This window comes from Caretta caretta, chromosome 3 (assembly GCF_965140235.1).
Source record: "Caretta caretta isolate rCarCar2 chromosome 3, rCarCar1.hap1, whole genome shotgun sequence".
NCBI lineage: Eukaryota > Metazoa > Chordata > Testudines > Cheloniidae > Caretta > Caretta caretta.
In genome coordinates, this window is record NC_134208.1 from 211645116 (window position 1) to 211664629 (window position 19514).

Consider the following 19514-nt stretch of genomic DNA (forward strand, 5'->3'; position numbering starts at 1 on the left):
GACCGAATGGCTCGGCAGCAGTTCTGCAGAGAAGGACCTAGGGGTGACAGTGGACGAGAAGCTGGATATGAGTCAACAGTGTGCCCTTGTTGCCAAGAAGGCCAATGGCATTTTGGGATGCATAAGTAGGGGCATTGCCAGCAGATCGGGGGACGTGATCGTTCCCCTCTATTCGACACTGGTGAGGCCTCATCTGGAGTACTGTGTCCAGTTTTGGGCCCCACACTACAAGAAGGATGTGGAGAAATTGGAGAGGGTCCAGCGAAGGGCAACAAAAATGATTAGGGGACTGGAACACATGAGTTATGAGGAGAGGCTGAGGGAACTGGGATTGTTTAGTCTACAGAAGAGAAGAATGAGGGGGGATTTGATAGCTGCTTTTAACTACCTGAAAGGTGGATCCAAAGAGGATGGATCTAGACTATTCTCAGTGATAGCAGATGACAGGATAAGGGGTAATGGTCTCAAGTTGCAGTGGGGGAGATTTAGGTTGGATATTAGGAAAAACTTTTTCACTATGAGGGTGGTGAAACACTGGAATGTGTTACCTAGGGAGGTGGTGGAATCCCCTTCCTTAGGAGTTTTTAAGGTCAGGCCTGACAAAGCCCTGGCTGGGATGATTTAGCCCTGGTCTACACTAGGACTTTAGATCGAATTTAGCAGCGTTAAATCGATTTAAACCTGCACCCGTCCACACAATGAAGCCCTTTATTTCGACTTAAAGGGCTCTTAAAATCGATTTCCTTACTCCACCCCTGACAAGTGGATTAGCGCTTAAATCGACGTTGCCGGCTCGAATTTGGGGTACTGTGGACACAATTCGATGGTATTGGCCTCCGGGAGCTATCCCAGAGTGCTCCATTCTGACCGCTCTGGACAGCGCTCTCAACTCAGATGCACTGGCCAGGTAGACAGGAAAAGAACCGCGAACTTTTGAATCTCATTTCCTGTTTGGCCAGCGTGGCAAGCTGCAGGTGACCATGCAGAGCTCATCAGCAGAGGTGACCATGATGGAGTCCCAGAATCGCAAAAGAGCTCCAGCATGGACTGAACGGGAGGTACGGGATCTGATCGCTGTTTGGGGAGAGGAATCCGTGCTATCAGAACTCCGTTCCAGTTTTCGAAATGCCAAAACCTTTCTGAAAATCTCCCAGGGCATGAAGGACAGAGGCCATAACAGGGACCCGAAGCAGTGCCGCGTGAAACTGAAGGAGCTGAGGCAAGCCTACCAGAAAACCAGAGAGGCGAACGGCCGCTCTGGGTCAGAGCCCCAAACATGCCGCTTCTATGATGAGCTGCATGCCATTTTAGGGGGTTCAGCCACCACTACCCCAGCCGTGTTGTTTGACTCCTTCAATGGAGATGGAGGCAATACAGAAGTAGGTTTTGGGGACGAAGAAGATGATGATGAGGAGGTTGTAGATAGCTCACAGCAAGCAAGCGGAGAAACCGGTTTTCCCGACAGCCAGGAACTGTTTCTCACCCTAGACCTGGAGCCAGTACCCCCCGAACCCACCCAAGGCTGCCTCCTGGACTCAGCAGGCGGAGAAGGGACCTCTGGTGAGTGTACCTTTTAAAATGCTATACATGGTTTAAAAGCAAGCATGTGAAAGGATTACTTTGCCCTGGCATTTGCGGTTCTGCCTTTGCAAAAGGTTTCTGGGGAGGGCAGCCTTATTTCGTCCTTCATGGTAGGACACTTTACCACTCCAGGCCAGCAACACGTACTGGGGAATCACTGTAGAACAAAGCATTGCAGTGTATGTTTGCTGGCATTCAACCAAAATCCGTTCACGCGGTGGGAGGAGGCAAAATGCGACCTTGTAACGAAAGCACATGTGCTATGTATGTAATGTTAACTTTCAAGGTTTACCCTGAAAGAGTGTAGCCACTGTTTTATAAAATGTGTCTTTTTAAATACCGCTGTCCCTTTTTTTTTCTCCACCAGCTGCATGTGTTTCAATGATCACAGGATCTTCTCCTTCCCAGAGGCTAGTGAAGCTTAGAAAGAAAAAAAAACGCACTCGCGATGAAATGTTCTCCGAGCTCATGCTGTCCTCCCACACTGACAGAGCACAGACGAATGCGTGGAGGCAAATAATGTCAGAGTGCAGGAAAGCACAAAATGACCGGGAGGAGAGGTGGAGGGCTGAAGAGAGTAAGTGGCGGGCTGAAGAGAGTAAGTGGCGGGCTGAAGACAGGGCTGAAGCTCAAATGTGGCGGCAGCGTGATGAGAGGAGGCAGGATTCAATGCTGAGGCTGCTGCAGGACCAAACCAGTATGCTCCAGTGTATGGTTGAGCTGCAGCAAAGGCAGCTGGAGCACAGACTGCCACTGCAGCCCCTCTGTAACCAACCGCCCTCCTCCCCAAGTTCCATAGCCTCCACACCCAGACGCCCAAGAACACGGTGGGGAGGCCTCCGGCCAACCAGCCATTCCCCCACAGAGGATTGCCCAAAAAAAAGAAGGCTGTCATTCAATAAATTTTAAAGTTGTAAACTTTTAAAGTGCTGTGCTTAAAGTGCTGTGTGGCATTTTCCTTCCCTCCTCCACCACCCCTCCTGGGATACCTTGGTAGTCATCCCCCTATTTGTGTGATGAATGAATAACGAATGCATGACTGTGAAGCAGCAATGACTTTATTGGCTCTGCAAGCAATGATTAAAGGGAGGAGGGGAGGGTGGTTAGCTTACAGGGAAGTAGAGTGAACCAAGGGGCGGGGGGGTTCATCAAGGAGAAACAAACAGAACTTTCACACTGTAGCCTGGCCAGTCATGAAACTGTTTTTCAAAGCTTCTCTGATGCGTACCGCGCCCTCCTGTGCTCTTCTAACCGCCCTGGTGTCTGGCTGCGCGTAACCAGCAGCCAGGCGATTTGCCTCAACCTCCCACCCCGCCATAAACGTCTCCCCCTTACTCTCACAGATATTGTGGAGCACACAGCAAGCAGTAATAACAGTGGGAATATTGGTTTCGCTGAGGTCTAAGCGAGTCAATAAACTGCGCCAGCGCGCCTTTAAACGTCCAAATGCACATTCTACCACCATTCTGCACTTGCTCAGCCTGTAGTTGAACAGCTCCTGACCACTGTCCAGGCTGCCTGTGTACGGCTTCATGAGCCATGGCATTAAGGGGTAGGCTGGGTCCCCAAGGATACATATAGGCATTTCAACATCCCCAACAGTTATTTTCTGGTCTGGGAATAAAGTCCCTTCCTGCAGCTTTTGAAACAGACCAGAGTTCCTGAAGATGCGAGCATCATGCACCTTTCCCGGCCATCCCACGTTGATGTTGGTGAAACGTCCCTTGTGATCCACCAGAGCTTGCAGCACTATCGAAAAGTACCCCTTGCGGTTTATGTACTCGGCGGCTTGGTGCTCCGGTGCCAAGATAGGGATATGGGTTCCATCTATAGCCCCACCACAGTTAGGGAATCCCATTGCAGCAAAGCCATCCACTATGACCTGCACATTTCCCAGGGTCACTACCCTTGATATCAGCAGATCTTTGATTGCGTGGGCTACTTGCATCACAGCAGCCCCCACAGTAGATTTGCCCACTCCAAATTGATTCCCAACTGACCGGTAGCTGTCTGGCGTTGCAAGCTTCCACAGGGCTATCGCCACTCGCTTCTCAACTGTGAGGGCTGCTCTCATCTTGGTATTCATGCGCTTCAGGACAGGGGAAAGCAAGTCACAAAGTTCCATGAAAGTGCCCTTACGCATGCGAAAGTTTCGTAGCCACTGGGAATCGTCCCAGACCTGCAACACTATGCGGTCCCACCAGTCTGTGCTTGTTTCCCGAGCCCAGAATCGGCGTTCCACAGCATGAACCTGCCCCATTAGCACCATGATGCATGCATTGTCAGGGCCCATGCTTTCAGAGAAATCTGTGTCCATGTCCTGATCACTCACGGGACCGCGCTGACGTCGCCTCCTCGCCCGGTATCGCGTTGCCATGTTCTGGTGCTGCATATACTGCTGAATAATGCGTGTGGTGGTTAATGTGCTCCTAATTGCCAAAGTGAGCTGAGCGGGCTCCATGCTTGCCGTGGTATGGCGTCCGCACAGAAAAAAGGCGCGGAACGATTGTCTGCCGTTGCTCTGACGGAGGGAGGGGCGACTGACGACACGGCTTACAGGGTTGGCTTCAGGGAGCTAAAATCAACAAAGGGGGTGCCTGTACATCAAGGAGTATTTCAGGCAGGACTGCACGGAGGGTTCCAATAAGAAATGGTGCACCTAAGTTATCGTTGTTATTGGAACAAGGAGGTTAGCCTGGCCTCTGATTGATACATGGCTAGATTTACCTCGCTGCACCTTCTCTGTGAGTGACTGCAGTGTGACCTAGAGGAATGAGTCCCCTAGACAGGGGAGGAGGCAAATGAGTACAAAACAAATCTGGTCTATTTCTTGTTTTGACCCACTCCATCTATCTTTTACATCTTTGGCTGGCAGCAGACGGTGCAGAAGGACTGCATGCCATCCACATCTCATGGCTGCTCGGCAGAAGATGGTACAGTACGCCTGCTAGCCATCCCCATCTCTTGCCTGCCTGGCAGAAGATGGTGCAATACGACTGCTAGCAATCCTCATCTCTTGCCTGCCTGGCAGAAGATGGTACAGTACGACTGCTAGCAGTCCGTATCGCCTGCCTGCTCACCATAAGACGGTTCAATAGGACTGACTGCAGGACTAAAGAGAATGACCTGGTCAAGTCACTCCAAATGTAGTCCCTGCGCCCATGTCTGCCCAGGCGCTCCCAGCCGACGCGGCCAGGAGCACCTCGGACACGATGAGGACGACTACCAGTCGTATTGCACCGTCTGCTGCCAGAAGGCAAGGGGTTACTGCTACTGTGCAGCAAAGCCGTACCGCGTCTGCCAGCACCCAGGAGACATAGGGTGACGGTTACCTGAGCGGGCTCCATGCTTGCTGTGGTATGGCGTCTGCACAGGTAACTCAGGAAAAAAGGCGCGAAATGATTGTCTGCCCTTGCTTTCACGGGGGGAGGGAGGGAACGGGAGGCTGACGATATGTACCCAGAACCACCCGCGACAATGTTTTAGCCCCATCAGGCATTGGGATCTCAACCCAGAATTCCAATGGGCAGCGGAGACTGCGGGAACTGTGGGATAGCTACCCACAGTGCAACGCTCCGGAAGTCGACGCTTGCCTCGGTACTGTGGAAGCGCTCCGCCGAGTTAATGCACTTAATGCACTTAGAGCATTTTCTGTGGGGACACACACACTCGAATTTATAAAACCGATTTCTAAAAAACCGACTTCTATAAATTCGACCTTATTCCGTAGTGTAGACATACCCTTAGTTGGGATTGGTCCTGCTCTGGGCAGGGGGTTGGACTAGATGGCCTCCAGAGGTCCCTTCTAACTTTGTTATTCTATGATTCTATGTCCCAGTATACTCCTCCCCTTTAATGGACAACGTGAGGACTGATGGTGGATTGGTCCCCAGTATGTGTGGGGGGTGGGCCAAAGTACTGAAGCAGGTAGGATGATCCAACCTTGCAGTGCTGCGATGATAAATACGTTCAAGACTGAGGTGCTAAGATACATAAGTGATGGGGTCATGTACGGCCCTAGAAGCAAAGCAAACTTCAGTCCTGCACGGAGCGAAGAACTCTGGCCTGAACCAGCAAAGCACTTAAATACTTGCTTAACTTTGTCCCCTTGACCTCTGTAGGACTACACACTTGCTTAAAATAAAGCATGTGTCTAAGTGCTTTGCGGGTTCAGGCCAGAGTGCTCAGCACCTTGCAGGATTGTGCCCTAATATAGGTAGCGATCCGGACAGCATGGTACAGATATAACCAAATCTTTACACAGCCAATCCAGTCTTAGCATTGCACCCGGTGCTTTCCTTAGCATTCACTTCTGAATGCTATAGGGAATGCACAGCAGCAAGGGGGTAGAACTAAGGTGATATGCTCTACCTTAGACTTCCCACTTCCCGACACTGGATGTTGAACTCTGCAACCAGACCATCGTATTGACATAGGGCTGGGTCAACCCCTCCCAGTGTGAGCCGACAAAGGGGTGGCCAAAGAGGAGGATTCCCTCCCTCCTTTATTTATAGACAAATGCACTGGGACTGTCCCAAACGGTGGTTTCCATTCTTCAAGGTTTGAGGCATTTATACGTCCCAGTGTGGCGCTCCTGTAGTATCAAGTGGAACACTAACGGCTGCTACTGTTACTAATCTGGGAGCTGCCTGTCACATTTCTCCTGTGCATTCTCTGTCTCTCCTCAGAGAGGAGACTCTTAACATTCTGCTGCAACAGACAGGATATGTATTAGGTTGAAATCCTTCCAAGGCACAAACATACAAACCCCTGACCTATAAGGAAAGTGAAAAGTATTCTTGGAAATAAAGGGATGTGAACCCTTAAATTAAAAAATAAAACTGTCTGTCTTTGTAATTTGTATTTACCCCATCCTAACAATTACCGTGCACATATTTTGAGAAGTTGTGGGCAAACAGTCAAGATTTGCAGGAGATTGAAGCCATTTTAAATACAATATAAACCTAAGCATCAATTTTTTTTATGGTTGCATATACTAGCCTGCAATGATTTGTTCAGCATGCACTGAAAAGGAAATATGTAATCTTCAAGTTAATTTGAAAAAGACGTTGTGGCAGGGGGTCGGGGGTGTAAAAATACCAGGCAGAAAGGATTTTTTTTTTTTTTTATCATCATGATTTGTGTTGGATGAAGCCGAAAGCTGCCAGATAGCTTCTTTTCGACAGCTTGGAGTTACTGTTGGGAACAGATCCATGTATGGAAGCAAAAGCAGAAAAGCACAGATAAGCTGAGATCCAGCTATGCAAACCATGTTTAGAGACACTTAAAGGACAAGCTCCTTTCTTTCGGGCAAATTGAGAGAAGCTATCGTACGAGGTCCTTACGCACAGCTACTGAGACTCGACAGCGGTAAGTGAAAAGCAATGCAAGTGTTTTCTCTGAATATATAACTTAGACATAGGGTTTCCCGGCTCTCCTAAGGAAAGCTGAGCACCTAGAGCCATGGGTGTCTGAAGAGAGATTGGGGTGGGGATCTCTGAGGGAGAGGCACAGAATTGAACCCGATTACTGCTAGAGAAACAGAAACTTTGACTGACCGAAAGAAAAATGTTGCAAAATTATCATTTTATCACTGATCGTCTGCTGTTTGGGCTTTATAAATTGACTGATGTTAAACCTTCAGCATGTCAGGGCCTGGAGAGCGTGCTGCTATTTCTGAGTGTCTGCCTCTTCTATGAATCAAATATATAAATATAGTGTGTGTTTTTCCCCCCTGTGCTTTTGAATGTCCTACTTTCATTTTGAGAAATGCATCTCATTTAATGATGTGGGTTGAACTGAGTGGACATTAGGAAGAGCTGATTTGTAAACGACTTGTATTTCTTGGCACTTGAAGGCAATTTCTCAATGTTTCTCTGTAAATATGAGGTTGATTACATCCTGTGCAAAGATTTTCATATGGCTTTAACCATGAAAGTCAACCCCTCCCCCTCCCCACCCCAAAAAAAAAGAAACCCAGCTGGATCTATTGCGGTGTCAACCTCTCTTGTAGTGAATATTTCAGGAGCATAAAGCTCTGTAGAAAGAGTTTTCCTTCAAACCAATATTTAACATTAAATTACATTAGTAGACTAGCCTGTGCATTGCCAAAAAGCAGATATGCACCTTTGTCATAAATTAATGTGTTTTATAGAGAGAAAGCATTTGATTAAATTGGATGTATAAAGGGTTTTGCATCCTTAGTCTAAAATCTTGTTTATTTTGCATCCTATGATTAAATCATGTTATTGTCACAAGGCTACAAAACAGGGTTTCTGGGTCAGTTTAGGTGTTTATAATGAAGTATTCAGACACTCCTGCTACAAATAAGTAAAGAAGCGTTTTCATTTTTCAGGAGGCTAATAGATTGGAAAAACAATAAAAGTCGTCTTAAGTAAAATGATATGGCAGGAACTGAAAAAGCAACATGAACATTACTGAAAACAACATATTCCCAAGGTTGCGCTAAGAGATAAGGGGAAATATTGATCATTGCACCCTAATGCCTTGAATAGTTTTGTTCACAAACAGAACTATTATTTTTCCTTGAATTTATTTAATCACCCTACCTTGTACTATATTTTTATATATAACAATGGATACATTTGTTTGTGACACCATAGTTAAGATTGTGTTCTGAAAAGGGCTTAATATGGGGCATACATTCCTGTTTCACTACATCTCACTGACCTTTCAATGTGAAATTTCCCGTAGTCTAGGTTTTCATTCCTTCTGAATGTTCTGTGCTTTTTTTGCTTTGTTTCTTTTCACATGTTTAATAGGAAGTGTTTGAAATTGGGCTGTGGATGAAATGTGACCGAGGCAGTCCCACACTTTTTTGTTCACTGATGTTTTTTAAAAACCATCTACAGAAGAGTTGGTGGAGAGATTAATCTTGAGGAGATTTAAAGCAATGGGTATTTTTTTAAAAAAAAGTATATTTGGATTGAGGATCATTTTTAGCTGTTACTCACCCAAATTGGATGTTTATTCTCCATTGTACACTTAAAACAATTTCAGTCAGTGCCTACACTTTTCTGCCAGATTTTATTCTTTAACAGAAGGTTTTACGTGCAGCTGCTGATGGATAAAATCCTTTCCCTCAGTGGCTGCAGCTTTCCCTGGTCCTCTAGGGATAGGGCTCTTCTATTGCTCCCTTTAGCAAACTGCCCCATCACAACACAACAAAGCACTACATTAAAGATCCACAACTAAGCACTGGGAGGAAATTGTTTGGAAAGGGGTGTGCTTGGGAAAGAAGCACTACATAGGTACTATTCGGTGGCTTAATTTTTCATCTCCTAGTTTTGTGTCTAGTAGCAATCTTAACTACTTCCACAGTGAAGTTTTTTTATCACTATAGATAAAGACACAGATAGACACACAGGTGAAAATGAAGATGCATCTGTGATCCTGCTAAATTATGAGACTAATGGTCTTGAATGTCTAGCTGGTAACCCAAACTCATGCCAGACTCCACTTGCATTGGCTCTGAAAAGTGAAATTGAGTCAGCGGAGATTTACACAAAATAATTTGTGATCCTGAGAATTTTTTTGTTGAAACGCTGAGCAAAACTATTCTCTTCCATAGATTTCTGCGCCAGAAAGGATTGCTGTGAGCACCGAGTCCCACTACCCACATAGCGCAGGCCACTGGTTCTTGTAGCAAGCCCATGACTTCTGTCTGAGCTAGATGGATAGTCACACCGTGTTTGCAGTTGAGTGTTGGGCTGCACCATGGTGTTGTAATGAACCTCATGCCTGCAGGACACATTACACAGAAGGCAAAGAAGCCTCTGTAAGCCTTTGTCAGTCCCTTGTAAGCCCCGGGCAGGCTAAAAAGACCTGGGCAGAGAGTGCAGTTACAATCCCCAGCTTAATTCTAAGCTCACCTTTGCTACAGTGGGTTCAAATCCTGCTCCAGGGGAGAACCGCACAGAAATCAAGATAGGTGGAAAAACCCACAAATGGGTTTCAACAACAGCAGCTTTGCCCATCTTCAGGCAGAGTTTAGCATGCTTTCACTGCACTGCCTTTCAGTGGGTCCATAGCAGGAGGACATGAAATGGCACACAAACAGTTTCACAGACACCAGAGGTGCTCTCGAGGGTGGCTTGGGAAGGCTGCCTGTGCCAGTAAGTGCTAGTTAAGTGCACCATGAGGGCAGTACAGCCTAGTGGATAGAACACCAGGCTGGAGTCAGGAGAACTTGGCTCTGACACTGACCTGCTGAGTGACCTTGGGCAAATCACTTGCCCCCATGGTCTCTTTCCCACCACCCTCCTGTCTGCCTGTTGAGTTTGTCAGCTCTCTGGAGCAGGGACTGTCTCCTCCTAGTGTGTTTGCACAGCACTGGCAGAAAGCGGCCAAGAGCTCTGCTGGCAGTGCCAGACCTTAACAGAATAGAAACAGCAACAAAGAACTCAGCTAATGCCTAGTGGCCAGGCTGACTATGATTTTGGGTGCTGCAGGGTTTGGCTGAGACTCCTTAAAGGGTAGCAGGGTTCACTACTCACCATTGGCACGTGCCTCATCCAGAGATTAGGTCATTGCTGGTCAGACACTCCTTGCGGATTGCCCAGCCTGTTGTCTCAGTCTCACCCTCCAGGGTCCTCATCTTCTTTGTGGCTCAACTGCTCACTCTGTGGCTTGGCTCTCTATCAATGTCTCTCCGGACAAGCTGTCCCTCCACCGGTCCCCACAGCCCTACATCCAAACTGTGCCATATCCCCACCAGTGGCCCCCAGGCCTGCCCTCTTCTCCGGGTTCCAGCCCAGGTACCCTGTGCTCCACAGCTGGGCTCTACTGACTCCCAGACCTGGTTACTACCAGCCTGCGCTCTGTCCTACTCCCTCCTTCCATCTGCAAGCTTCCTCCACTCCCCAGGGCTCCTTCCAGACCCAGGAGCCTCCAGCACTCCCCCTCCTCTCAGGGCACAACTGCAAACTACTTCCCCCCACTGTTCTCAGCTCCTTAGCTTTATAGAAGCCCCACTTGTGCCTGCTCAGGTGAGCTTCACCCTTAATTAAATATTGAGCCCTGGCTCCCCTCCAGGTGCAGCCTATGTGGTTAGTTGGCCCATCCAGCCACCTTAACCCCATCAGCATTGGCGGGGGCGGGTCTGATTTTCACAGGTGGGGGCTCAGCACTCTGACAGTCAGGCCCCCACGTAAGTGAAGCACCAAGTATCATTTGTCTCTCTTGAAAATCTTGACCAGCATGGCTGGAATGCCTCAACTCGACTGGGTCCGGTGGGATTTTCCAACGTGCCTATGTTAGTTAGTAGTGCTCTCAATGGGACTTGTGCACCTAAATCACTGAGGCTCTTATGAAAATCTCAGGTTTCAGAGTAGCAGCCGTGTTAGTCTGTATTCGCAAAAAGAAAAGGAGGACTTGTGGCACTTTTCTTTTTGCGAATACAGACTAACACAGCTGCTACTCTGAACCTGTCATTATGCAAGGCACTGAATTTAGCTGTATGGAGTAGAAATCTAGCAACTTCATGAAAATAAATAAATAAATAAATTTGTTAGTCTCTAAGGTGCCACAAGTACTCCTTTTCTTTATGAAAATCTCACCTGTTGTTTATACATGTGGGAAGATGTGCTTACATTAGCCATACGGAGCTGGTCCCTTTGCTCATGCAAACTGCCCAGTCTCTTGTGGAAGAGGGGAGAGACATGATCCATAGCTTCCAGGGGCAGAAGGGACCATCATTGTGATCCTCTAATCTGACCTCCTGCACAACACAGGCCACAGAACTAGCCTGAGCATGATGACATCATGGCAGCCTCGGCAACTGCATCCTTTAAACAAACACAGGACAGTGGGAAACCATTGCAAGAGAATTTGACAAACTGAGGTTGGTTTAAAGCAATCCCAATTCTTCCCCTTCCCCTTTAGAGGAATACAGTATGTATAGCCTAAATCCTGGATGAAGAGTTTGAAAATGTTCTCTTTTTCCTTTCAAAATCCAGAGACTAGTTTGCACGGATTCAGATACATATCTATGAACAAATCCATTCCTCAGCTGAGATCTTTGTACATACTCCTTCCAGGTTTTGGATTTTTTCCTGTTCTATGTAGGTTCTTATATTGCCCCCTTCACCGCATTATCTGAGCACCTTCCAAACATGCAGTAAGCAATATGACTAACACCCATCACATGTGGTGCATTTTTCCTTTCCCCAGGAAGAAGGGTGTGGGGTGGAAGGTTAGGGGATTTTATTTAATGTCCATGCTGCTCTGTGTTTATGTTAGAGACAGAGGTAAAGAAATGCTCCTGGCATGTGGAATGGAAGGGGGTGAGGTTAGTGATGGTGCTTAGTTCTTTGGGAAGTTGGTTCCACAGCCTCCAAGAAAGTGCTGTGTCCTGCACAGATGAGCGAGGCAGCCCTTTTCAACTAACTATAGTGAGTTGTCTTAACTTTAGCTAAAGTGCAACAGTCCTAAAAGCTGGGGAGATGGGGGGGGGGGTTGGAACTATTTAATTAAACACAGCCAGTTTTCCCAAAAGAATAACAAAGTAGGAGAGCTCAGATTTGCAATGTGTAACATCTATATGTAAATGAGGCACTTGGCATTCCAAAGAGATGCAATGCACAGATGACAGTATGAGCTGTTTGCCGTCTGTTCAGTTTAGTGCCAAGCATATTCCCAATGTGCGCTAAGCATGTGTGGCTGTCATAGTGGCCTTTCTTTAAATAAAAGAAAAGTACCTGATGTTTATTTGTTTTAGAGAAATTGTCCCATCATCTGTGTAGTCCCCTCCTATAGTTTGGATCACATAAAACAGAGCAGACTTTTCACGCTTTAGAGCATATATTTAAGTTTTTCCACATTAACTGAGTGTACCACTGGGAGTGGTGGCACGTGCCTGTAATCCCAGCTACGTGGGAGATGGAGGTTGGTGGATTGCTCAGGGGTTCTAGGCTGCAGTACGCTATGCTGATTGGGTGTCCGGTGCCCCTGGCCAGCTGGTGGCTGAAGGACTGGCTAGAACAACATGAATGATCGGTGATCTCTCTGTGAGGGCTGACAGACCGATTGATCAAGGTGAAACATGTACTGTGCTATAGTATAAATTACTACTGCAGAAGGCCAGACCTGCACCAAGGGAGGTTCAGGTTGGATATTAGGAAAATCTTTCTAACTCTCAGCGTCGTTAAGCTCTGGGACAGGAACAGGCTCCAAGGGAGGCCGTGGAATCTCCCTCTCTGCAGGTATTTAAGAACCGGTTGGACAAATGCCTGCCAGGGAGGGTCTAGGTTTACTTGGTCCTGCGTCTGCATGGGGTCTAGAGTTGATGAGCTTTTGAGGGCCCTACAGTTCTATGATTCTCAGCTAGTATAAATCACTAGTCACTTTCGAAATTCTGCAGAGAGCCTGGCCATGAATTCCTACTCTAATGCACTGAGGAGTGATCTGACCTGTATGTGGAAGCACCTCAATGATGCATGTTGATACAGATTAAAGAGCAAAGGTTTTTATAAAAGAATCAGGGAGCTCTGTGTGATAGAGTAGCTGGAACAGCCTCACATGGCTTGGCCCAGGGGCAGTTCCCTGGGCTGCCATTCAGGAGTCTAGATTTGGCTCATCCACAATCCTGGACTTTAGAGTGCTCAGCCCTTCGAACGATGCTCTTTGTCAGGCCCCTGTCGCTGTAGAATCTGCGTGCCTCACAACCTATAATGCACTTATCCTCACAACACCCCTGGGAAGTAGGCCGGTGCTATCTCCCCATAATACAGCGGGAGAACTGAGCCATAAAGAGAATAAGTGACTTGCCCAAGGTCACATGGCCAGTCTGTGGCAGAGCACAGAATTGAGCTCACATCTCCCAGTACTAGGCTAAGGGGCTGACCATTGGACCGTCCTTTCTCCTTTGGGCCCAGGACCAGTTTTGCATTGCTGAAGAGTGACCCTAGTAGCTGAGTAACATCCTGCATCAACAACCTCAGAAGGGAAGTGTAGCCCCAAAATTCTGTCCATCAGTGCAGGGCCCTATGGTTGGGGTTGATGGAAGGGGAAAGGTAGAACCCTTGTACCCCAAATTCAGCGTTAACTGTCACTCACGCTTTTTAAAAAAATTCAGTTTTAATTAAATAAAGTTTGTTTCAGCCTCAAGAATTTGAATTTCCAGGGCACTACCAGGTGTTAAGGTAGGTAATTTCAGGGCAACACAAATGATAAAGGGCACAGAGAGGATGCCTGATACAGAAAGATTTTCAAAAAGTAAAATGTGTGTCACAAGGCTTATGGGTGACTAATATTGTCTTTAAGGAGTAAAAGGGGACAAATACCAAGAAGAAAGAGGAATCTACTTAGAGTGTAAATTCTTTGTTATAAGTTTGTACAGTGGGGCCTCGGCTTCTAAGTAGAATTGGGAGTCAGGAGTATAACTAGAAGCAGAGGGAGGAAATTTAGCTAGATGAGGAACATTTTCCTAAGAATGAGGCCGTTTAGACTGGAATGGTCTCCCAGGGGAGGTGGTGGGACCTTCTTCACTTGGATTATTTTGGAGTCCTTGAGAATATGCTGCAGAGAACAATCTCACGTTGGCAGGCAGACATCAGAGCTGGTGCCGTAGGGCCTCTCTCTCTCTCCAGTCACTATGGTGCTTTCAGAGTAACAGCCGTGTTAGTCTGTGTTCGCAAAAAGAAAAGGAGGACTTGTGGCACCTTAGAGACTAACCAATTTGCTTTCAAATTGCTCGTGCTGTTCAGGCGTCTTTGCTTTCGCAGCTCATGCTTTTCTCGGAAACAGCAGAGATTTCTTCCACGTGACGTGCATCTGGTTGTCTGTGCTCCACAGAAATCAGGCTTTCTCCTGGAGTTAGCAAATCACTCACCAGTGGCATCATCCTCCACCGCTTCCTGCTCTTCTACAAAGTTGTCCTTACTGTCATTGGAATGTTTATTTGGCTTGTTTTCCTTTCTTCTCAGATAAGCAAAAGCAAAAGCAAAAGCGGGCTCTTGGAAGGAGACAAAAAAGTGGGGAAATAACAGTGTTCTGTAGGGGCAGGAATGGTGCCAGCTAAATTGCTTCCAGTTTCTCATCCCTCCCCCCTGGGGCCTGTTGAATTACCCTCAGAGACCTCCGCACGTGGAACCATCCCCTTGCAATCTTACCTGCATCCCGGCCCCAGGCCGTGCATCCCAGCTAGCGTCCTTCTCCTGCAATAGCACCAGACCGTGCTCCCGACAGGGGATGTCAGTCTGCTCCTCAGCAGCTAGAGGGGTCACTGGGGAAAGAAGAGAAGCTTTTCCTTCCTCTCTGTTAGACGGAGCTGACGCATTAACAGTCACAGCACGTGCAGCCTGGGCGCAGGAGGCTGGGATCGGGAATGCAGAGCAAGGCCCCAGCATGTCAATGCCAAGTGTCAGGGCTGGTGGCCAGGCTGGTGATGCCCCAGAGGAAGAAGTCACCGGCACCCCACCTACCCAGACAAGACGGCAAAAAGATTGGCAATCATGAAATACAACACGAAATAGTGAATTGCTCCGGGAGGCCCCCCAACCCACAGGCTAGAGCCAGCAACAGCCACATTCCAAACCCTGAAGCTTTGTGTGTGTGTGCGTGTACATGTATGTGTGTGAGTGTGTGTCTGTGTGACTGTGCACGCGTCAGTGTGTGTGCATGCACGTATGAGTTACGTCTGTGTGTGTGTGTGTGTGTGTCCACGTGTACGTCTGCGTGTGTGTGTGTCTCTGTGTGTGTGTCCACGTGTACGTCTGTGTGTGTGTGTGTCTCTGTGTGTGTGTCCACGTGTACGTCTGTGTGTGTGTGTGTCCACGTGTACGTCTGTGTGTGTGTGTCTGTGTGTGTGTCCACGTGTACGTCTGTGTGTGTGTGTCCGTGTCCACGTGTACGTCTGCGTGCGTGTGTGTCTCTGTGTGTGTCCACGTGTACGTCTGTCTGTGTGTGTCTGTGTGTGTGTGTCCACGTGTACATCTGCGTGTGTGTGTCCACGTGTACGTCTGTGTGTGTGTGTCTGTGTGTGTGTCCACGTGTACGTCTGTGTGTGTGTGTCTGTGTGTGTGTGTCCACGTGTACGTCTGTCTGTGTGTGTCTGTGTGTGTGTGTGTGTCCACGTGTACGTCTGCGTGTGTGTCTCTGTGTGTGTCCACGTGTACGTCTGTGTGTGTGTGTCTGTGTGTGTGTCCACGTGTACGTCTGTGTGTGTGTGTCCACGTGTACGTGTGTGTGTGTCTGTGTGTGTGTCCACGTGTACGTCTGTCTGTGTGTGTCTGTGTGTGTGTGTCCACGTGTACGTCTGCGTGTGTGTGTGTCCACGTGTACGTCTGTGTGTGTGTCTCTGTGTGTGTCCACGTGTACGTCTGTCTGTGTGTCTGTGTGTGTGTGTGTCCACGTGTACGTCTGCGTGTGTGTGTGTCCACGTGTACGTCTCTGTGTGTGTGTGTCCACGTGTACGTCTGCGTGTGTGTCTCTGTGTGTGTGTGTCCACGTGTACGTCTGCGTGTGTGTCTCTGTGTGTGTCCACGTGTACGTCTGTGTGTGTGTCTGTGTGTGTGTGTCCACGTGTATGTCTTCATGTGTGTGTGTGTCCACGTGTACGTCTGTGTGTGTGTCTCAGTGTGTGTGTCCACGTGTACGTCTGCGTGTGTGTGTGTCCACGTGTACGTCTGTGTGTGTGTCTCTGTGTGTGTCCACGTGTACGTCTGCGTGTGTGTGTGTCCACGTGTACGTCTGTGTGTGTGTGTGTCCACGTGTACGTCTGTGTGTGTGTGTGTCTCTGTGTGTGTGTCCACGTGTACGTCTGTGTGTGTGTCTGTGTGTGTGTCCATGTGTACGTCTGTCTGTGTGTGTCTGTGTGTGTGTGTCCACGTGTACGTCTGTGTGTGTGTGTGTCCACGTGTACGTCTGCGTGTGTGTCTCTGTGTGTGTCCACGTGCACGTCTGTGTGTGTGTGTGTCCACATGTACGTCTGCGTGTGTGTCTCTGTGTGTGTCCACGTGTACGTCTGTGTGTGTGTGTGTCTGTGTGTGTGTCCACGTGTACGTCTGTCTGTGTGTGTCTGTGTGTGTGTGTGTCCACGTGTATGTCTGTGTGTGTGTGTGAATACGTGTGTGTGTTCATGTCTCTGTGTGTTAATACATGTGTGTGTGTCACTGTATATCTGTGTGAGTTCACATCTGTGTTTGTTTGCCTTTCCCTTCCTTTACTTCCCCATCATTCTCTTCTCTCCTGCTCTCTGTTTCCCACCCAGCTGCATTTCTCCTCGCCCTAATTTCTGTTTTTTCCTTGGTCCCCTTTCCTATTCTACCCTCTTCCCTTGGCTTTCTCCCTTCCCATCTCCCCTCCTTCTCCCCTCCCTCTCCACATCTCTCCCTCACCTCTCTCGCCCTGATGCCTACCCCCTCCCACCACCCTATCTCCCTCCCTGAGTTGCTGGCTCCAGGGTTGTTCCCCTCTGGCCCTTGGAGTCCTTCTCCTTTCTCTGTTTCCCCAGACTCTCATACTGGCCCCTGAACTCCATGGGCCCTGGATTCCCTCCCCCATCGGCTGCCTCTTGCAGTCTGTTTCCCCCTCTATTCCCTACTGAGGTCTTTTCTTCCCACTCCTGCTCCCCCCCACACACTTTGCTCTTTCCTTCTGCACATTCCAGGTTACCCCATTGAAGATCTTTTGTCTTTGCCCCAAATTGTGGATGTCAGAGGTGGGAAGCTCTGGAGTATTCTGCTGAATCCCTCACTTTGCGTTACCAGGGTGATGGGAGGGCGCTTAGGGAAGAGCATCAAAGTCAACTGCGGGCTGGGGGGGACTGATTTGTGAGGAAGGATTCAAAGGGTTAATAATGACTTTGGTGTCGACTAAGTGAGGAGTAAGGGAGTGGGTGGGCCGTGCGTAGGAGTCTGCCAATGCCTGTAGGGCATGAACCCCAAGGAGGAACAGGGGGGCTGTTGGGGAGGACATGGAGCTATAACTACTGACCGAAACAGCTGGATGAAAGGAAGAAGAGAACAAATATCTTCTGGTGACCAGGAATTTCACGGTTAAAGTTTGTAAACCCACCACTTTATCCTCCTTAACACCCCCCCCCACACACACACCCCCGAAGCCCTCCTCTGCCCAACACTTACAGCTCAGTCCCATCTGGCACTGGTGGGTAAATGGTCGGTTTTGCCACCTGCCCTGCCTAACACCTCAACTGTGAGATCTCGGGGGTAGGGATCACTTCGTTATTTGTCTGGATAGCACCCACCAGAATGGGGCCTTGATCCCTGACACAGGTTCCTAGATGCTACCAGGGTGCAAATAGGCTGTAGAGAAATCTCCCAAAGGAATTGGGTGGAAACTCTAATGCTTGGGGCTTATAACACGATAGGGAACAAAGTCGCTCACCTTATGCAGGTTCTGCTTGAGCAGGGAGATGACACAGCTACTCTAGGGGTCTTTCTACCCTTTATCTTAGTCTTTCTAGGGCCAGGGCTAGTTATAAGGAACCTCCTCCCTGACCCCTGGTAGTCAGAGGCTGGCTTTGGGTTTATAGCCTTACTTCTGTATCTACCAGTGGTGGGTCTGGCAGTTCTCTCTATGCCTCTTGCTGGATTTGATCTACCTAAACTCTCAGCGATCTCTTGTGGCAATGAGTGCGGCAGGTTAATGAGTGCTGAGGGATTTCTCCTCTGCGAGCGGCCTGCAGCATTCCCTTCGTACAGGCTGGTAGCCCTGCTTCTGTCCCACCCCCGGTTCTCGGCACTGGCTCCCTGCCCCACGCCACTCTCAGAGCTTCGAAAGTGCTAGGAACACGCCCATCCTGCCACTCTGGTGCTGGCACCTCCCCTTCTCCTTTGGTCTCCCTGTCTCCACTGCTCCCCCCCAGCTCCACATTTCTCCCCCGTAGGGTGCCCTGTGCCCTGCCAAGAGCCTTGTGGTGGGACACCTGGGTGGAAGATGCTGCAGGTCCCTGGGCCTCCCATGCTGCGCCGGTGCACAGGCCACCAGCAGGGTCAAGAGGGGCAGCTGCTGTCCACACACAGATGGTGCCACTGAGCTCAAAGCACCGTGGTGCTGCTACGGGAACGGGGACAGGAGCCAAGAGAGAGACTTTGCCTTCCTTGTATCTGTCCTCCCCGGTCAGCAGTGCCTCTCAGCAGCAGAATGAGGCTGAAAGCCCAAACCTCAGCTCCTAGGAGCAAAGGCACTCGGGATGTTGTAACTTCCCCTCTAAAACACACGTGGGCCAAAATGCCCAGGCCTGGGGGCCTAATATTAGGTTCTTCATTCCATAGTTAGGCTCCTAAATCAAAGGGGCCCGATTTTCACACAACCCCAAACTAAGTCCCAGGAGCCACTGGCTGCCCCAGAGCATTTGGAAAACAGGTGGCTTTAATTTAGGTGCCTAAATATAGTTACAGGAACCTGCCACCCAACCCCCAGGTTTGACAATGTTGGCCACCATCCTTTGGGACAGGATAACCATGTTCTGATCTTCCAGCCATACCAAGAGATGTACACTTCCCTCTGAACAACTAAACAAACAGATAGTGACATATCTTCCTCCGGAGGCTACTTCTAAGCTTGCTGTTTGTGTCATGGTTTGGCAAGAATGTCATTAGGAATTCCTGATGTTACCTCTTCGGCATCAAGCAAAACTAAAAGTGAAGACCTTGTACTTCCAAGCTCAAGTCAGTAATCAACAGCTGGATTTGCTGTTAGTCTGATGAGATTGCCAATTCATACAAGTTAATGGTAATAGATGCAGACCACAGGATGTTGGTGATCCTTGGCATTATCCCATGATTCGGCCAGACATTTTACACTGCTGAGAAATGCACACAATGGAATATTTCTAACAATAACACTGGATGTAAGCGACAAGTGTTTGTTTTACTCTGGACAGTAACTCGTTCCATATGGTCCTTTAAAACATGTTAAATGTTAAGCCATTTGGGCCCGAGAATTATTTT

General features: G+C 48.5%; 2 protein-coding genes across 8 annotated transcripts in view; both read left to right on the forward strand.

Moving 5' to 3' along the window:
• Positions 1-628: 628 nt before the first annotated feature.
• On the forward strand, positions 629-2490 carry LOC142071485 (uncharacterized). Its single transcript, XM_075126234.1, has 2 exons — positions 629-1560; positions 1949-2490. Exons 1-2 carry the CDS (start codon positions 981-983, stop codon positions 2488-2490), a joined length of 1122 nt encoding a protein of 373 aa, XP_074982335.1. The 5' UTR covers positions 629-980.
• Positions 2491-6743: 4253 nt separating this feature from the next.
• SLC8A1 (solute carrier family 8 member A1) overlaps positions 6744-19514 on the forward strand; it is a 354284-nt gene continuing 341513 nt past the window's right edge. For 2 of the 7 annotated variants that reach the window (XM_075127327.1, XM_048842216.2), the window contains exon 1: positions 6744-6951. The gene's annotated coding sequence lies outside the window, so the exon portion shown is untranslated. The remainder of the gene's footprint in view (positions 6952-19514) is intronic. The other 5 variants (XM_048842212.2, XM_075127326.1, XM_048842210.2 and 2 more) reach the window with 3 other exon arrangements.

Excerpts from the sequence above, each read along its gene's own strand:
- LOC142071485 (XM_075126234.1), top strand. The coding sequence starts at position 981 with ATGCAGAGCTCATCAGCAGAGGTGACCATGATGGAGTCCCAGAATCGC. Across the intron at positions 1,561-1,948 it reads AGGCGGAGAAGGGACCTCTG|CTGCATGTGTTTCAATGATC; the intron begins GTGAGTGTACCT and ends TTTCTCCACCAG.